The sequence below is a fragment of the Gasterosteus aculeatus genome, chromosome 15, assembly GCF_964276395.1.
Source record: "Gasterosteus aculeatus chromosome 15, fGasAcu3.hap1.1, whole genome shotgun sequence".
In the NCBI taxonomy this organism is placed as follows: Eukaryota; Metazoa; Chordata; class Actinopteri; order Perciformes; family Gasterosteidae; genus Gasterosteus; species Gasterosteus aculeatus.
This window is the reverse complement of record NC_135703.1, coordinates 12,583,468-12,599,652: the sequence shown is the minus strand read 5'-3', so window position 1 is coordinate 12,599,652 and position 16,185 is coordinate 12,583,468. Positions and strand designations below refer to the sequence as shown.

The 16,185-nt window shown below is 44.9% G+C and overlaps 1 protein-coding gene across 3 annotated transcripts; it reads left to right on the top strand.

Annotated features, from left to right (window-relative positions):
• The first annotated feature begins 318 nt into the window (after positions 1-318).
• On the top strand, positions 319-15,525 carry shprh (SNF2 histone linker PHD RING helicase). Of its 3 annotated transcripts, none has more exons than XM_040200198.2 (30): positions 319-476; positions 1,069-1,614; positions 1,972-2,101; positions 2,188-2,406; positions 2,625-2,703; positions 3,099-3,249; positions 3,431-3,533; positions 3,614-3,873; positions 3,968-4,624; positions 4,843-5,094; positions 5,278-5,356; positions 5,455-5,618; positions 5,780-6,036; positions 6,285-6,406; positions 6,601-6,689; positions 6,865-6,957; positions 7,084-7,191; positions 7,675-7,817; positions 7,906-8,079; positions 8,204-8,266; positions 8,352-8,577; positions 8,760-8,897; positions 9,662-9,763; positions 9,860-9,931; positions 13,420-13,608; positions 13,725-13,817; positions 13,920-14,006; positions 14,442-14,620; positions 14,812-14,892; positions 14,977-15,525. In XM_040200198.2, the coding sequence occupies exons 2-30, from the start codon at positions 1,078-1,080 to the stop codon at positions 15,071-15,073; spliced, it is 4,944 nt and encodes a 1,647-aa protein (XP_040056132.2). In that variant the 5' UTR covers positions 319-476; positions 1,069-1,077; the 3' UTR covers positions 15,074-15,525. The 3 variants fall into 3 exon arrangements, with proteins under 3 accessions (XP_040056132.2, XP_040056134.2, XP_040056133.2); XM_040200200.2 differs by having other exon boundaries at positions 322-476; positions 2,625-2,725; XM_040200199.2 differs by having other exon boundaries at positions 327-544.
• The last annotated feature ends 660 nt before the right edge of the window (positions 15,526-16,185 follow it).

Below are 16,185 nucleotides of genomic sequence, written 5' to 3'. Positions count from 1 at the left end.
GCGCCTGCGCCATGATTTTAAAATAAAACCTTTTTTATCAGAAATAAAATAGAAATCAATACTGTTGTTTGATCACCCAATAAGATAGAATGACAATAATGCTATTGTTGCAGCTGGATAGATTTGAATCGTATTAATAATTCAAATACATATAATTAAGAAAAGAGAACTGATATGAATATCTTCTGATTTCTTTCAACATAATGTTGATGATTTCTTAACAATGTATTAGAAGAAAATAGAAGAAAATCAGGACATTTTGTATAATACAAGATGTTAAAACTAGGCAACATGTGACGTATGTCCGTCTGGGCTGACGTGACTTCCGGTTTTTAAAAATGGCGAATGGCAGCATTGCAGTCGGTAAACGAGCTTTGTTTTGGTGCATGTCCTCCTGATTATCTGGAGCTCCTGCCACCTGAAACCTCTTCTGATGCAGCGATAGAAACCAGATCCGTTTGTGGAAGGCTCCGGAAGTAAATCTGCTCCTTTTCATTCGCTTGTTTGCTAATCCAACGATAGAATACGAAGCCTGACAGCTAACGTAAGGAAGGCTTCTCCTCTTGTATCGCTAACTGGGTTATGCATTGAAGACATGCCTACTCAGAATACAACTTTTAAAACCGTTGTTTTCAAATGTGCTCCAGGTACACAAACTAACTAAGTTATTGTGGTGGAAACAGTTTTGTCTTGTGACCAATACTATTAAAATAGTCCAAAAAACACAATCAAATAACCAGAGAATAAAAAGGGAGTTCATGTAGAAAATCCGGAAGCGTAATATGAGAGAGGAGAAAGCTGAAAAACAACTAACATAGACCAGATCCAAGTGTGAAACATCTGATTACCATAGTCTCCGTGTTGGAAGTGTGAGGGATCATTTGAAATGTTCTATCATACATTGTTCATCTCTGGCCTTCGAAGGTTAAGATATTATCAGCTGTCATCCGTTGGTGGTAAAAAGATCATTATGTCTGCCAAATATGAACATGTGTCACACCCAACTTACTTCATAAACACATTGAAAGTACGCCTCCTTGATTAACAATGAATTTGCTTTCCGCGTAGATCGTAACCATGAGCGGCCGGAGAAAGAGGGCCCCTCCTGTCAGGGTGGACGAAGACGCCAAGAAGAGGTTGAACTGGAACATGCTGGACGACCGCAAGAACGAGGAGATCCAGGAGGCGCCGACGTGCTCCGTTCCTCCCGTCGACCGGCCTCCCGTGGAGGCAGCCTGCACCAGCTCTGTGCGGCTTACAGAGGAGCTTCCCGGCACGTCGTCAGACAGCACCGCCGCCTCCGTGGCCCTCACCGTGGAGCCGGCTCCGAAGCAGGCCCACATCTGGAAGGCGCTCATCGGAGAGTTTGCCGTCCGGCCGGCTTGGGTCCCGTCGGACTGTGAACAGAGAGCTTTCGTGCTCCACAGGATGGGGGAACAGCTTTGCCTCAGTTACAGCAGCTGTGACCGGAGCTCGGGCTTGCAGTGGAGGGCGGATGAGGACACCTGCGCAGTGGAGTGCAGCCTCCGCGTGGTCCCGCTGGAGGACCTGGACTGGATGCAGAAGAGGAGGGTGGTGCAGCTCTGCCACCACACCGCAGAAGGGAGAGTCAAGGTATGGAGGTATTTCAGAAAGGATGGAATAAAAACTATGACTAATTACGTCATGCCCTTCATCATTGAATAGCCAAATTAACTGGGGATTAACAGCATATTTGTTTAAAATAAGATAATCCTTTATTGGTCCCGCAGCGGGGACATTTACAATCTTTCAGCATCAAAGAGTAAAGTGCACAGAGAAACATAGTAAAAAAACAAGGTATAAATAAATGATAAGTAAGCATATTCACAGAAAAAGCTATTATGAGCTGTGCAGCCTGACAGCAGCAGGAAGGAAGGACCTGCAGTGCTTCTCCCTCATGTGAAAAAGAGGCATTTCTCCCATCAGCTGTTGTCTTTCTGCATCCGGCAGGTGGGGATTTATTTGCTGGAAACTGGTCTCGGGAATCCAGAGTTACTCAGCGAGGGAAACGCCCGGATGAAGAAAGCAAATCAGCTAATGCAGAAGTTAATGGAGTATTTCTACGATTTCATTATCCCCGGTAAGGACGTGGTCCTAATGTTTAATGCTTCCTGTGCTTCAAAGGTCTCTCAAAACAACAACAACTGGTGTGTCTTTTCCATGTAGAAGTTGTAGAGAATGAGGATGAGCAGTGTGACACTGATCTGGAGAGGCAAAACGTGGAGGAGCTCTATGATTACGTCAGGCATCTGCACCAGAGGGAGAGCCGGGAGGTGACCTATGACGTCCAGCACAAGGCTCTCATTCCGGTTCTCAGACCCTATCAGAGCCAGGCCGTCAACTGGATGCTGAAGAGAGAGAAGTACAAGAACACTTCGCCTAAAGGTACTCACTTCTTGTCTGGTACGACAATACCCTGCTGTACTGCTATTATGTCACCGTTAGGATAATACTGAAGGCAAAGCTGCTAGTGGAGCCAGGAAATTGGATTTAGTAACAGTTCCTGAAATTTAGGTCACCACCAAAAGTGGGTAGAGGGCAAAAGTTGAACTACTTGATGATAGAAGTGTGATTGCTGCGTCAATATTTACTTTTTTTTGCAGAACAAATTCTGCATTTCCTCTGGAGGGAGTTGATCACTTTGTGTGGAAAGAAGTTGTTCTACAATCCTTTTACCGGCTGGTAAGAAGTTGAATGTTAACAGGTTAGTTCACTTGGGTCACAAAAACATATTTTCTCTCATACCACTGGAACAATTCACAAAGGCAGATTGTTTCTGTTTTACGTGCTGAAGATTGAAAACATTGTCGTACGTTTTAGATGCATTTATTCAATTCTTGGAGGAGCACAAGTTCCATTCTTATTGTGCAGCCAAGGTGTCATAAACTGATATCACAAAAGCTCAGCACATAAAACCAAAACACATCTTCATGGATTGGCATCATTACATGTAACAGGGAAAATATGTATTTTTGAATTTGACTCAACTGACCCTGTAATCTGCTGTTTGTTTTTTTGTAGATGCACACTTATCTTACTTACTATATTTTCAGCAGTTTTGTTTTGTAATTTTTCAGCCTAATCCGAGAGTTTCCCTTAGCGGGCGTGGAGTGGCCCGGTGGGATCTTGGCTGATGAAATGGGGCTGGGGAAGACGGTGGAGGTTCTGGCTCTGATCCTGTTCCACACGCGGCTGGACCTGCAGCAAGAGGCCCTCACCCTGCCTGTGGTGAGGATGCAGCTACATATAAAAATACAGACTTCTACCGTATTCTCTCTTAACAGTCACTGTGTTATTGATGAGGATGACAATTAACTGTCGGGCAACGTAGGATCTTTGTCTTAATATGGTCCGTTCGGAAAGCGTCATTGTGAAATCAAGTAATTGTTCATCTCTTTTGGTCTTGCAGGGGAAATCCGTAAATTATTTCTTACCGCCGCGTCCTCTGGAGAGGAAGAGAGAAATCCGCTGCAAGTCTGAAGTCCACCCTAAAATGAAAATATCCTATCCAGGTATGTCAGCCACCGTCCTGTGACAATCCCACCGCAGTTTGATTTAGATCATTTACAGGCATCTGGTTGTTTTTGTGCAGCTGTGCGCGTCATGCTCCTCACTGCCATTAAGGAGATGAGATCTGGCAAAGGAGCCTCCGTCAACGCCATCTTCACCTACATCCGCGCCACCTACGGCTACGACCTCTTAAAGAACCGCAACCACATCAAGAAGACTCTGGCGAAGCTGATAGACGAAGGCCTGGTCCACCGGGTCAAAGGTCGTGGCTTGGCAGGGTCATTTCGACTGGGAAAGAACTACAAAGACACAAAGAAGACATTAGCAGGGGCACCCAAGCCTGTAAGAATGAAGAGCGTCAAAGACAAATGTCTGATGCGGCAAATATTACTTGTTTGTATTATTGAACTTGTGTCTGATTTCTCTGTTTGGTTAGAACTCCAAAAACACAGAGAGCACGCCCAGGAAAATGTTTCAACGGCGAGCAAAGGAAAAGGCAGAAGCAGCTCTGCAAAACTCTCTCCTCACAGAAGACCAACGAGATCAGTGCTCTCCCGCATCGGACTGTCCAGCACCAGAGGAGACAGAAACAGCCGAGGACTGGGACGGAAGCCAGGACAAGAAAGCCGATCAAACGGACGACCTGCTGGACACGTCCACCGCCGCCTTACAGATGTCTCGTGAAAAAAGGGACTCCGAAGCCGAGGAGGACTTACCCAAAACAGAAGATGTACAAGAAGAAAGAGGGGGAGCTCCTCAGCTTGAATCCCAGGAGATGGAAACCCCCACCAGAGCGTCTGTTGCCCCGTTCAACACCCCGGACTACCGCTTCGAGTGCATCTGTGGTGAGCTGGGCCTCGTTGACTACAAGGCTCGGGTCCAGTGTATGAACTGCCAGCTGTGGCAGCACGCCGACTGCGTCAACTACAAAGAAGAGAGCCGCGAGACCACGCCTTTCTACTGCCCTCACTGCCTCGTCGCCATGAAACCCGTCTCCACCGGTGCCACGCTTATCATCTCCCCCAGCTCCATCTGCCACCAGTGGGTGGAGGAGATCAACCGGCACATCAGCTCCTCCTCATTGCGAGTGCTGGTGAGGAAGTAGTTGCCTGTATGTTGGGTTTTATCTGAAGGTAGAACAGTTCGTGGCCCGTGTTGGGATGTTGCTTTCCTCCTTAACCACAACTACTTATATTGAAAATATTATTATGTGACATGACACTAATTACCAAGACTACCGCTGATCATTTTCAATGTGTGCTTTGCCAATCTTGAAGTCCTCTGCCGATTAATTTACCTTCCTATTGTCAGGTGTATCAGGGCGTGAAGAAGCATGGATTCATCCAGCCACATATGCTCGCTGAGCACGATGTGGTCATCACCACCTACGACGTGCTGCGGTCGGAGCTCAACTACGTCGACATCCCCCACAGCAACAGCAAGGACGGACGCCGCTTCCGTAAGCAGAAGCGCTACATGGCCGTACCCAGTCCGCTGGTGGCGGTGGAGTGGTGGCGCATCTGTCTGGACGAGGCTCAGATGGTTGAATGTCCCACTGCAAAGGTGAGCTGAAGGGAACGCAGAAATCGGCATTTGCGGTTTGATTAGTTCTACCAGAAACATTTTGGATTTTTATATCGGTGTGAAATCTTATATTTATACTGGTCAAAGTTGTGAATTAAATCGTATAAATTCGTAGATAGTTTTGTCTAATTTGAACTTTGTGCTCCTTTCTATGTTACGCAGGCAGCAGAAATGGCTCTACGCCTCGCGTCTGTCAACCGCTGGTGTGTCAGTGGGACTCCTGTGCAGAGAGGCTTGGAAGGTAAAAAATAAATAATAATACATCGCAATTATTAAAAGCAGGCCTCTGTGATCAGATCAATCAAAAACCAATGGACTAAACTGACCCTTTCGGCACAGATGTGTACGGCCTTGTGCTTTTCCTGGGAGTTGACCCGTATTGGATAAAACACTGGTGGGACCAGCTCCTTTATCGCCCTTATCGACGTGGCAACACAGAGCCGCTGTACAACGTAATTGCTCAATTGTTGTGGCGATCGGCTAAAAAAGACGTCATTGATCAGGTAGGAAGGAAGTTCCGTTGCAATGGCATTAGCAGTGCTTGTTTTACACGCTCTCTACTCTTATTGTTTATGCACATTTATGTGCTTTGTTCTGCTGTTCAATCTCTGGCACAAGACCTTCCTTTGTGATTAATTAAGTTCCATCTCATCCGTTCCTCCAGATCCAGATTCCCCCTCAGACGGAGGAGGTGCACTGGCTCCACTTCTCCCCCGTCGAGGGTCACTTCTACCACCGCCAGCACGAGGTCTGCTCCCAAGACGCTCTGGTCAAACTCAGGAAAATCTCCGACTGGAGCCTGAAGCTCGGCAGCCTCGACCGGCGCACCGTTCACACCATCCTGGGCCCGCTGCTGAGGCTGCGTCAGGCCTGCTGCCACCCGCAGGCTGTGAGGGGGGAGTTCCTGCCTTTGCAGAAAAGGTAGACGACACTTGGTATTTAGTTTCTAATGCGAAGAGAGAGGCCTTCATCTGGAGGCAGCCGCAGCGGTTAATTAAGAACCAAGCTCGGGGTGACTCGAGTGTGGCATCATGAGTAACGGTAATAGACCGCAGAAACCTTTTTTTTTTGTCATACAATGTGTAGTTGTGTTTATTTAAGGTTGACCCATTCTGTGTCATTTGCATTGGAGGGTTTGTTGAGTGGGTTCGTCTCCCCCCCTTCCACAGCACCATGACAATGGAGGAGCTACTGAAGTCCCTGCAGAAGAAATGTCGAGTGGAGTGCGAAGAAGCCCACAGACAATTGGTGTGCGCACTCAATGGCCTGGCTGGAATCCACATCATCAGAGGTATGAAACCCCAGTTTCCCATGGGAATCAGTTGGGACGGAACAGAAGACACGACACGATCATTGTGCAGCGGGCCGGTTCGTCTCAGTAAAGCGATACGTCCCAATGTGGCTGAGGGGCTCATTAACTGCACGCGTGACGGGACATGTTGAGTGCCACTTATGAGCCCAGTCTCCTTTGCCAACCTCCCGCAGATGAGTTCGTAGAGGCGACGGAGATGTATAGAGAAGTGCTTCGTTCATCAGAGGAGCACAAAGGCCAACTGAAAACGGATTCATTGCAGGTACACGGCCTCATCCCATTCATGTCTCTTTCCCATGTTTGAGATTAACATGTGAAGGGTTTCATTTCTAAAATCAGCCGGCATCTGACAAGAGAAGAGTTTTAGAGTGTTAACCGTTAGTTTATGGGTTGCAAGTTTGTATTCAAATGTCTTTGATGCTGTTGTGGAAAAATAGAGACTTCATGCTACACACAATTTGATGGAGCTGCTAAGCGCAAAGCACCCTGGGATACCTCCCACACTGAGAGATCACCGGCTGAGTGAGGAGGTAATGCATAAATATTTCTCTCAGGCGGAAAACGTGTATTCCAATAGCAAATCGTTCATTTAAGCTAATAAAATGTATCTTTTTAATATAGTTTTAACTCTGCTTTTACTCTCCGTGTCTCTGTAGGCGGAGCAACTGCGACAACACTACATGACCAAATACGACTCTGAGGTTGCGGACGCCCATCAGGCTCTGCAGCCGGTGCTTCAGAACATCAAAGAGCTGAAACGCAAAGTGAGAACGTTACATCGATTTACATCAGGCAAATTGTGCTTTGTACTGTAAAATATGATCATCTTTTTAAGTCAACGTTTGTGGACAAATGTATTGTGATAATCCCATTTGAATAAGTATCTGCTATGAACCTGCAATTGGACCTAAATTGGAGTTTAGGGACACACAAAATATACTATACCACTTTTGTTTTACACCATATTAATTGTTTGAATGGAACAATTCTGTTTTATGAAGTTGTTTTATATGGTAATTGTTCTTATTGTTGTCTTTTAACCCCTACTGTATCTGGAAAACAGTTCAGTTTGTGATTCCATGGATGTAAATATTCATTCAATAGCGGAAATGACTTGTTTAGGGTTTGAGTCTGGAAATGTTTTGATATTCAGACCCACTGAAGTCAGATCGATCATTATGTGTGGTGACTAACGAAGACAAAACCAAAACCATTTTCTGCATATGTGATTGACTTTCCTTCTCAAGGTCAACCTGAAAACTCCCTGGTGGCTGGATGTTCTTCAGAAGGCAATCCGGTGCTCCAACGACGACGATCTGGTGTCCCGCATCAAGAACGAGCTCACGTCCAGCTACAAACAACAAGCCAACAAGCTCAGCATGGCAGACAAGTAAACTGTGCATTTATTGTTCAAAAATGATCCCAGTCAATACTTGTCTCTATTGTCTGTGATCATAAATACACACGCGGTCTTGCAGGTTCCGTGATGCTTGTGGTCTGCAGTTCCTACTCACCACTCAAATGCAAGACCTCATGGAATCCCAAAAGACGGTGCAAGACTCGGTGAAGAGTCTCGAAGGCCCGGCTTCCAAGAAAGTGATTGATGAGGTCACCATCTGTCACCTCCGGCCGATGAGACTGCCACTCAATAAGTGCGAGCCTTTTTAGCCTTTTTAGCCAAAATGTAACCGCAGCTTTTGGATGTTTTAAGAAACCTCAACAACATGAAATGCTGCTTTTTAAATTTCTTCTTATTCTTTTCTTGTCCTATTTCAGTTGTGTTTTTTGCAAAGCGGATGTACTTTTTAACGACTATGAGTCCAAGCTGTTCTCTCACACGTAAGTGCCGCAATATTTTTAAATATCTTTCAAATTGCATGAAAACGGTTAATTAAAAACAACATTTAAAAAATTGACCCAACAGGGTGAAGGGCCAGACGGCCATCTTTGAGGAAATGATCGAAGATGAAGACGGGCTGATGGACGACCGTCTCCCGACCACCAGCCGAGGCCTGTGGGCGGCCAGCGAGACGGAGCGCTCTCTGAAAGCCGTCCTGTCTTTTGCCAAAGTGAAACGCATGGACCCGGAGCTGGTGGAGGAGGGCAACGCTTTCATGGAGCTGTTTGAGAACTGGAAGAAAGAGTACAAGGTTTCTATACGAGCCTGCAAACGCAACCTCTTTAGCAAGTCACGCTCTGCCTTAGTGGTGGCACATAGTGTCTCTCGCTGGTGTAATCATCATTGGTATTTGCCAACAATTACCCTTCTTGTGTTGACTGTTAAAAGGAAGTGTTTAAGTGTGGAGTGAACGATGCGTTTGTGTCGCCCCAGGTGCTGCACGAGTACTGGATGGTGTTGAGGAACCACGTGTCGGCCATTGATGAGCTGGGTATGGCGACGGAGCGACTGCGCGTGCGTCTGCCGGATGAAGCAAAGCCCAAGCTGCTGCACATCATCGAGCCACACGAGGTGATTTAAAGACACGTCTTACTGTCATGCATTGGTTATGCAGGTCCATCCTGTTTAAGAGGTACTCCAAACGGGTCATACATGTTATTTATATAACCTAGTGTCATAAATCTTGACTTCGCTAGGGAAAAACAATGAAAAGAAACTGCAAATAGGATCCTTTGCTTGGAAACAGGAACATCGGGTCTTTAGAGCTGTAAAATCATTGAAACTCTTTGTTTACTTATTAGAATAAAAACCCTGACATGCTGCTGGCAGTCTGTTTTTTTCAAACCAGTTTGGAAACTACAAATGTAAACTATAAGCTTAAGTTCTATTTTGTATAATGCAGTTCATCAAATGAACGGGTCAACTAGTCATCTATTTGTTTCCTTTCGGTAACATCTTTCCCCCAATACCATTAGAGCAGCTTTGTTCCTAAATAATAAAGCATTCATGGAGCGCACGATCGCAGAGGAGACACGGCCTCTCGCGCACGAGCTCCGGCCGATCGTCCTCGGCTTGTTGGAAAAAAACATACCCTACGTTGCATATCCGTGTATAATCAACGCTACGATGCCAACATGATGTTTTCATCAATATTACTGTAAGCTAATACTGATATTAATGCCATTTGTTAAAATGTGGGCAGGAACAAGCAGATAAAAAAGGGGACCTCACAGATGTTTTCTTTATTACTATTATAACAGTATCGTATTTGTGGTATTGTAAGTATCGGGTACCTTGATATTGATGACCCCTGCCCTCGGTGGCGTTGCTTCCAGGTGGAGCAGAACAGAGTCAAGCTTTTGAACGACCAGGCGGTGGCAAAGTCTCAGCTCCAGAAGAAGCTCGGCCAGTTTCTGTATCTCACAAATCTGGAGAAGGTAATTTACGTTAGATAGCAGCAGGTAGATCAATTCCTTCCCCGCTCATTCAGAGACGTGAATCTCAAACTGTGATTGTCGCGTCCTCTGTTCCAGTCCCAGGACAAGTCTACCGGGGGGCTGAACCCAGAGCCATGTCCCATCTGTGCGCGGCCCCTCGGACAAGAGGTGAGCATTGTTACGTTGTGATGCAGAATTTAAATGTCTCACAGTCTCAGAGTTTTACCCAACATCCCTGCTTGTTGATACGCTAGTAAAGCTAACGGAGGAACGTCTCGTCTGAAGCAAATTCGTTCTGCACCAGGATTCATTTAATTGATATTTGTATTGAAAGACTTTTGTGCCAATGTCGTCTTAATGTCGAAGTAAATCGATAGCAGCTCTTTAGAGGGCTGACCAGAGCCTCTACTATACAGTTCTCCGATTTGTCCAGTCGACACATGAAACCATGCATCTATTGTCTCAAGAGCGCCTCACAGGTTGGTACGTGCTTAGACACAAACCACTGACTAGCACTATGCCACCGAGGCACATGAAGCAGCAATCTAAAAGCATCATCGTAAGCTACTTTCAGTCTCTGTAGACTCCTTTTCCTGTACTTAGACCACAACTGAGCAGTGTACAGTGGTGTTATGTAGGTTCTAAACAGGGAACATTTAACTGAGTCTGGGCACATAGAAAACTTCCTTAATAACATATTGGCCTGAGAATATATTTTACAGCGCTGTCGATATATATCGTTGTCATCTGTCCAATCATAAGAAATGACATGGCCCAGATATTTTATTTCCTCACAAACACAGAGGGGACTGCCAGATAGATAAAAGGTAGGGAAGGTTAATTTCCTGTCCTGATAACTTCTGACTATCATTATGTGGCTTTTCTTCGCATTATATTTTATATCATGATCTATGACATACTGAGAGCACAGCCTCAGCATCTGTTGCAGCCCAGCACTGTCTGGGCTGAGTAACACCAAATCATCTGTGTGCATCAGATGATTGACAATAGATTCACCTACAAGACAGCCTGTATTTGTCTTATTCAGCTGGCTTGATAAGTCGTCCATATGAACATTAAACAAAAAGGGAGATAAAATTCCTCTTTGTCGAACTCCGTTACCAACATAGAAAGGAGCTGATACAACATTGTCCCATTTAACATGAAAAGTTTGATTGGCATACCAGAACACCAAAATCCTCACAAGAGGTTTAGGGACCCCTCTCGCTAAGCAGCTTCATAAACATTGTTTCATGGCAAATTCTATCGAAAGCTTTAGAAGCATCAATGAAGCATAAAAATACAGAGGAATTAAGACTTGTGTACCTAGAGACAATCTCCTTCAGAGCATAGATACAGAGATCAGTACCACGTTTTCTTTTGAACCCAAACTGATTGTCAGCAGTCAGAACATACATTTCCAATTTCATTAATAGAATTCTCTCAAACACTTTAGAGAAGATACTGATATTGTTATTCTGCATCTTTCTGTCCAGCGAGTCTGCTCTCATTGTGTTTTAATTTTTCTTAATAAAACGAAGTGCATATTTATACATTTTTTCAAGCAACACTCCCTGTCTGGGTCTTCCTGCCTCTGACCAAAGTCTAAAGGCCTCTCTAGCAGCAGCATTATGCTCAGACAGAAACTCATTCCAGCCAGGCCGTATGTTAGGGACCTCTCTCCTGTGATTAATAAAAGGTTCACTGGAAGCATACACATTTTACAATATCATCATACATGGCACAGCGCTTTTCAGCATGATGTTTATCCTTGTAGTTCATATCCGTGCACATTAGGGCATCCCTAGGCAATTCAACATCACTGAGTAAGCTGTCAGTTAACAGAGAATATCTGTGCATATCCTCTTTGGTCAATTTTGACCAGTCCAGTTCACTTGAGGGAGCAGCATTACCATTGTTGGCCAGCAGGGGTACACACTCAACATTTAGAAGCATAGCAACGGGTATGTGATCAGTGGTGGCTAGCCCATAACATATCTATACTTTCCAGTGAGTCATGAGCATCGGCTGTGGTCACAATATGGTCTAGCCAGGAAGTTGTGTGCCACGCTTCACTTACATAGGTAAAACTTGGATCAGGCAATAAAGCCTTACTTGATATAATTAATTTAGTTTCATTACAGAACTGCCGCAGATGTTGTGCGAATAAAGACTTATCTGACATGTCAGCATTAAAATCACCCATGATAAAGACACAAGATGAACTGTTGTCCTCTATGAAGGACTGAATAAAAGCCAACCCGTTCAGAAATTCATCCTCATGGTCATATGATTCATATGGTGTGTACACATTTAAAATAGTACATTTCTTTTAATTATAATTAAACTCCAACCCAATAAATAGCCCAGTCAACATTAAGACGCACCACCTTCACCATTGGGTCATATTTTATGTTCCACAGTATAGCTACACCACCAGCTATCCTCCCACGAACGATTCTCATGCTGAGATCGGTAGTGGACTCTCCAGCACCATGGAAGTTCTTGTGTAGGGTGTTCAATTTGTCCAGATCTTGCTTGGCCATCCAGGTTTCTTGAAGGCTGACAATGTCACTCTCGTCCAGCAATGTGTCCACCACCACACGTCTTGACGTATCAGCAGCAGTATGTCCTACTCGGAGGCCACAAGCGTTGTAGGATACGACCCGCATTAATGATCTTCCACGGACCCATCAGGGCAGCTGGCCGTGTGTCGGTCTTCCTGGTCTCTGCAGATAGGCCTCCGACATTCACCCCAGCATCATGACCAAGCTGAAGCTCAGTACCCTGATAGCGGGGGGGTTGGCTCTGGTCCAGACGAGCCTCCTACTGCTCCTTTAAAGCGACGAGGCTCATAGTAGCGTCGGACAAAGGCCCCTGAGGGCCAGAGCAGCGGGTCGTACATCTCTGCCACATCATTGCATTCGGCAGTGACACAAAAGGAGCTAAATCTGCTCTGTGTCGTCTCAATTTTTTGACACTTCACCTCCCGTTTCAGTTTCTCTTTTAAATAGTCACAGAGAGTGCTGGCAGCCAAATTGAGATCAAACTTAGTTGCGAATACACTCACAATCTATGTTGCTGACCACACCAGTCCCGATTATGCCGGTCTTCTTTCTCTCATGCCTCGCTGGCGTTTTCACAGTGCGAGGTGTAGGGTGTCGATGGGCAGAGGTCTCAGGTAGCTGCTTCAGTCGACGTCCATCCCTCACCACCTTGCTCCATGCAGGGGACTGTGTATGTCTCTGGGCTGGTTGACTGCTGTCGGTCTCACTGGTCGTCGGTTAAAAGTTAACTGTTCTTTTTAGGTAGTCAATATCAGCGTTTATTTGCTGCATTTTGCAGAGAAGCGCTGGCACGTCCTTGTGATATGAAACAGCAGGTAGTTCATCCAGCAAATGTGACACAAATCTTCACCACATTCATTGAGCACTTGGAGGCACATTTTGACATTGTTAATGTCCTTCCTTGTAATAATGTGCCCCGTGAATTAAAGAGGGCAGCAGGTAAGCAAAGTAAGTCATAGGCTGCTTTTTAAACTGACTTGAATGATTCTCAAATCTCTTATATGATATTTATAATGTTATTTCCCCCTCTATTTTATTCATACTTTAATTTCACTAATAGGGCTTTTGATCACTGTGTCTGTTGTCCAGTGGGCGGTGCTGACCTGCGGCCACTGCTTCTGCAACGAGTGCATTGCTATCATTGTGGAGCAGTACAGCGTGGGCTCCCGGCGGCGTGCTATCAAATGTGCCATATGTAGGCAGACCACGTCCCACACGGAGATCTCCTACGTGTTCACCACCCAGACGTCCAGTCAGGACCAGGACATACCGGTCAAGGTCAGTCAAAATTCATGAATGCCTTGCGATGAATCCAAATATGATTACACAGCTTCTAGTCAGGCCACTTTTTCTTACATTGACAACACAGCTCACCCCCCCCATGTGTATTTCAGGGAAGCCACTCTACCAAAGTGGAGGCGGTAGTGAGAACACTGAAGAAGATACAAGTGTCCGACCCCGGGGCCAAGTGTCTGGTCTTCTCCACGGTAACCGTCGACTGTAAGATGGGGATTTACGTTGATGATATCGAGTTTGCATCTGACCGGGTTGTTCCCTGTTCCTCCGTGTTCCTCTGTGTTCCTCCACAGTGGCTGAGTGTCCTGGACATCATTGCTAAGGCCTTGTTTGACAACAGCATGGAGTTCTCTCAAATCAACGGGATTCACAAATTTCAGGTATGAATTTTCACTCCAACCATTTCTACAAATGCAGCTCAGTTAAACACATAATTGATTTTTAATGTGTGACACAACTACACCAGGTGGGGAACAATTCACTTTCCACTTGAGAACAATTCAAAAGTTTTGTTTGTATTAATTGATCCAATAAAAAACATTTTTATAGTCACCCTGGATTTCTATAACGGCTACTTTATGGTACATTGTGATCTTGATTTGGTCTTAAAAGGCCCTTCCTTTTTGAAGAAAATATAATATAGTTGATACAATAATAAAATGTCTATTAGCACACTCATATTTATAAAGACCCAAATTGAAAACGCTTAGATCTATTTAAGAGATCGATTAAATTAAAACACCACATCTCATGTATCTCATCGCCAGAAAATCACGAGGCATTTTGTACTTACTGTTCTTGCTTCAATTTCCCAGGAGAATCTGTGCTCCTTCAAATACGAAGAAAAGATCAACATCCTCCTCCTTCCTCTCCACACCGGCTCCAACGGCCTGAACATCATCGAGGCGACTCACGTGTTGCTGGTGGAGCCGATCCTCAACCCGGCTCACGAGCTGCAGGCCATAGGCAGAGTGCACCGGATCGGCCAAACCAAGTAAGCCGCGGGGAGTCGAGTCTGTCCGTATTTGAGGCCTGCAAACACAAATGTGTCAATATTTCCAGCTGTTCTTTGTACTTGTTGGTGTTTTTGAGCTTTTATGGCTTCAGTCATGGCTGTCATCTGTACCGTATTTATCATTTTATCGTACTTTTATTATACTAATTTCAGTTGTTTTTGTCCGTCAGGCCAACATTCGTTCATAGATTCCTCATCAAGTCCACCATTGAAGAGAGAATGCAAGCCATGCTGAAGACCGCAGACAAAAGGTAACAATACGAACAAAATAAAGTAAAACTGGGAAGACAGACGGACGGACGGACATGACTGATACGGTTTTATTTGAATTCTAGTCACACCAGCACCACTATGAAGCACTCGGAGGCTGCCGTGCTGACGGTGGCCGACCTGGCTGATCTGTTCACTGAAGACACAGAACATCTGGAGTGAGTCCAAACACCTGGGCAACCACGGAGGATTACCTGCTGAAGACGCAGCGTGGTGACAGAAGATTGAATTTTGCACATTCAACTTTTTTATACACCCAACCCCCAAGAACATTCCCCAAAAAATATATTTTATCAGATCAGTAACCGCTGATTAAAACATGTTTTAAAGTGTATTGAAGTTTTTAATCTCTTTGGTGGATTTGTGAATTTGGATCACTTGTCATAGTTGTAAGTTACTGATTCACGCTCTACGACGCTGGTCATGTACATGTTTGATGGTCACATTTGAATAGACTAAAAGCTATTGTTGCTTGTGTTAATCTATTATGTATAATGCATTTATATACAACTTCACTGTAAGTTTAGTGGAAATTGGTGGAACTATGGAGGTTTCCTCACAACCATCATGAAATAAACATCTGTAGATGACGGGTTCAACCTGTCATGACCAGACCTTTCTGTTGGGTGCTTTTTTTTTCCTCCTCCAGACAATCTTCTACCAAAACAATTCAGCCAAGCGCTCGCTGCGGTCTGATTTGTAAAACAAAACAAAAAGCACGAGATTCAGTGTCTTGGAAACTAATCTTGTAAATCAAACTCATAAAAAAAGTGAGACTTTTTCCCGACAGGTTTCCTTGTGCATCTTTACCACATTACCAGTTTAACATTTACATTTCTTCTGTTTGAAAGCTTTTTTTTTGTGCGAAGTGCTGAAAATAATGTTTCCTTTCGTGTGTTTACTTGATCGAGTATTTTATGGTCTCTTCCACCACACACGTACACTCACAGGTCTTTGGCTTTGTGACTGAACTGAATTGCCCGTGACTCGTAATGACTTTCTCCTCGTCTGACTGACTGGGATTCCCGCAACAGTAAAGATTTTAAAATGTCCAGACAAAGGGTGTAGACGACAAAGAGGGCCCTCCCTTTGCTTTGGTTCCTCTTTACATGGTTACCAGACTCCCCGTTGCTCCCCGTAGTAAGAAACAGTTGTAAGATGTTTACTAATAGGACGTGGCCGCAGTAGGCGGTAACATACGTGTTACCTCGGACTGCCTCCGGTTCCCCCTATTCATGTGTGGAATCTCATTGTTGGCGGGCACATCATTCAAG

What these genes read in the sequence shown, in the direction of transcription:
- shprh (XM_040200198.2), top strand. Translation starts at nt 1,078, where the DNA reads ATGAGCGGCCGGAGAAAGAGGGCCCCTCCTGTCAGGGTGGACGAAGAC. An exon ending in CTACGATTTCATTATCCCCG is followed by an intron (nt 2,102 to 2,187) that starts GTAAGGACGTGG and finishes TTTTCCATGTAG; the next exon opens with AAGTTGTAGAGAATGAGGAT. An exon ending in ACTGGAAGAAAGAGTACAAG is followed by an intron (nt 8,578 to 8,759) that starts GTTTCTATACGA and finishes GTGTCGCCCCAG; the next exon opens with GTGCTGCACGAGTACTGGAT.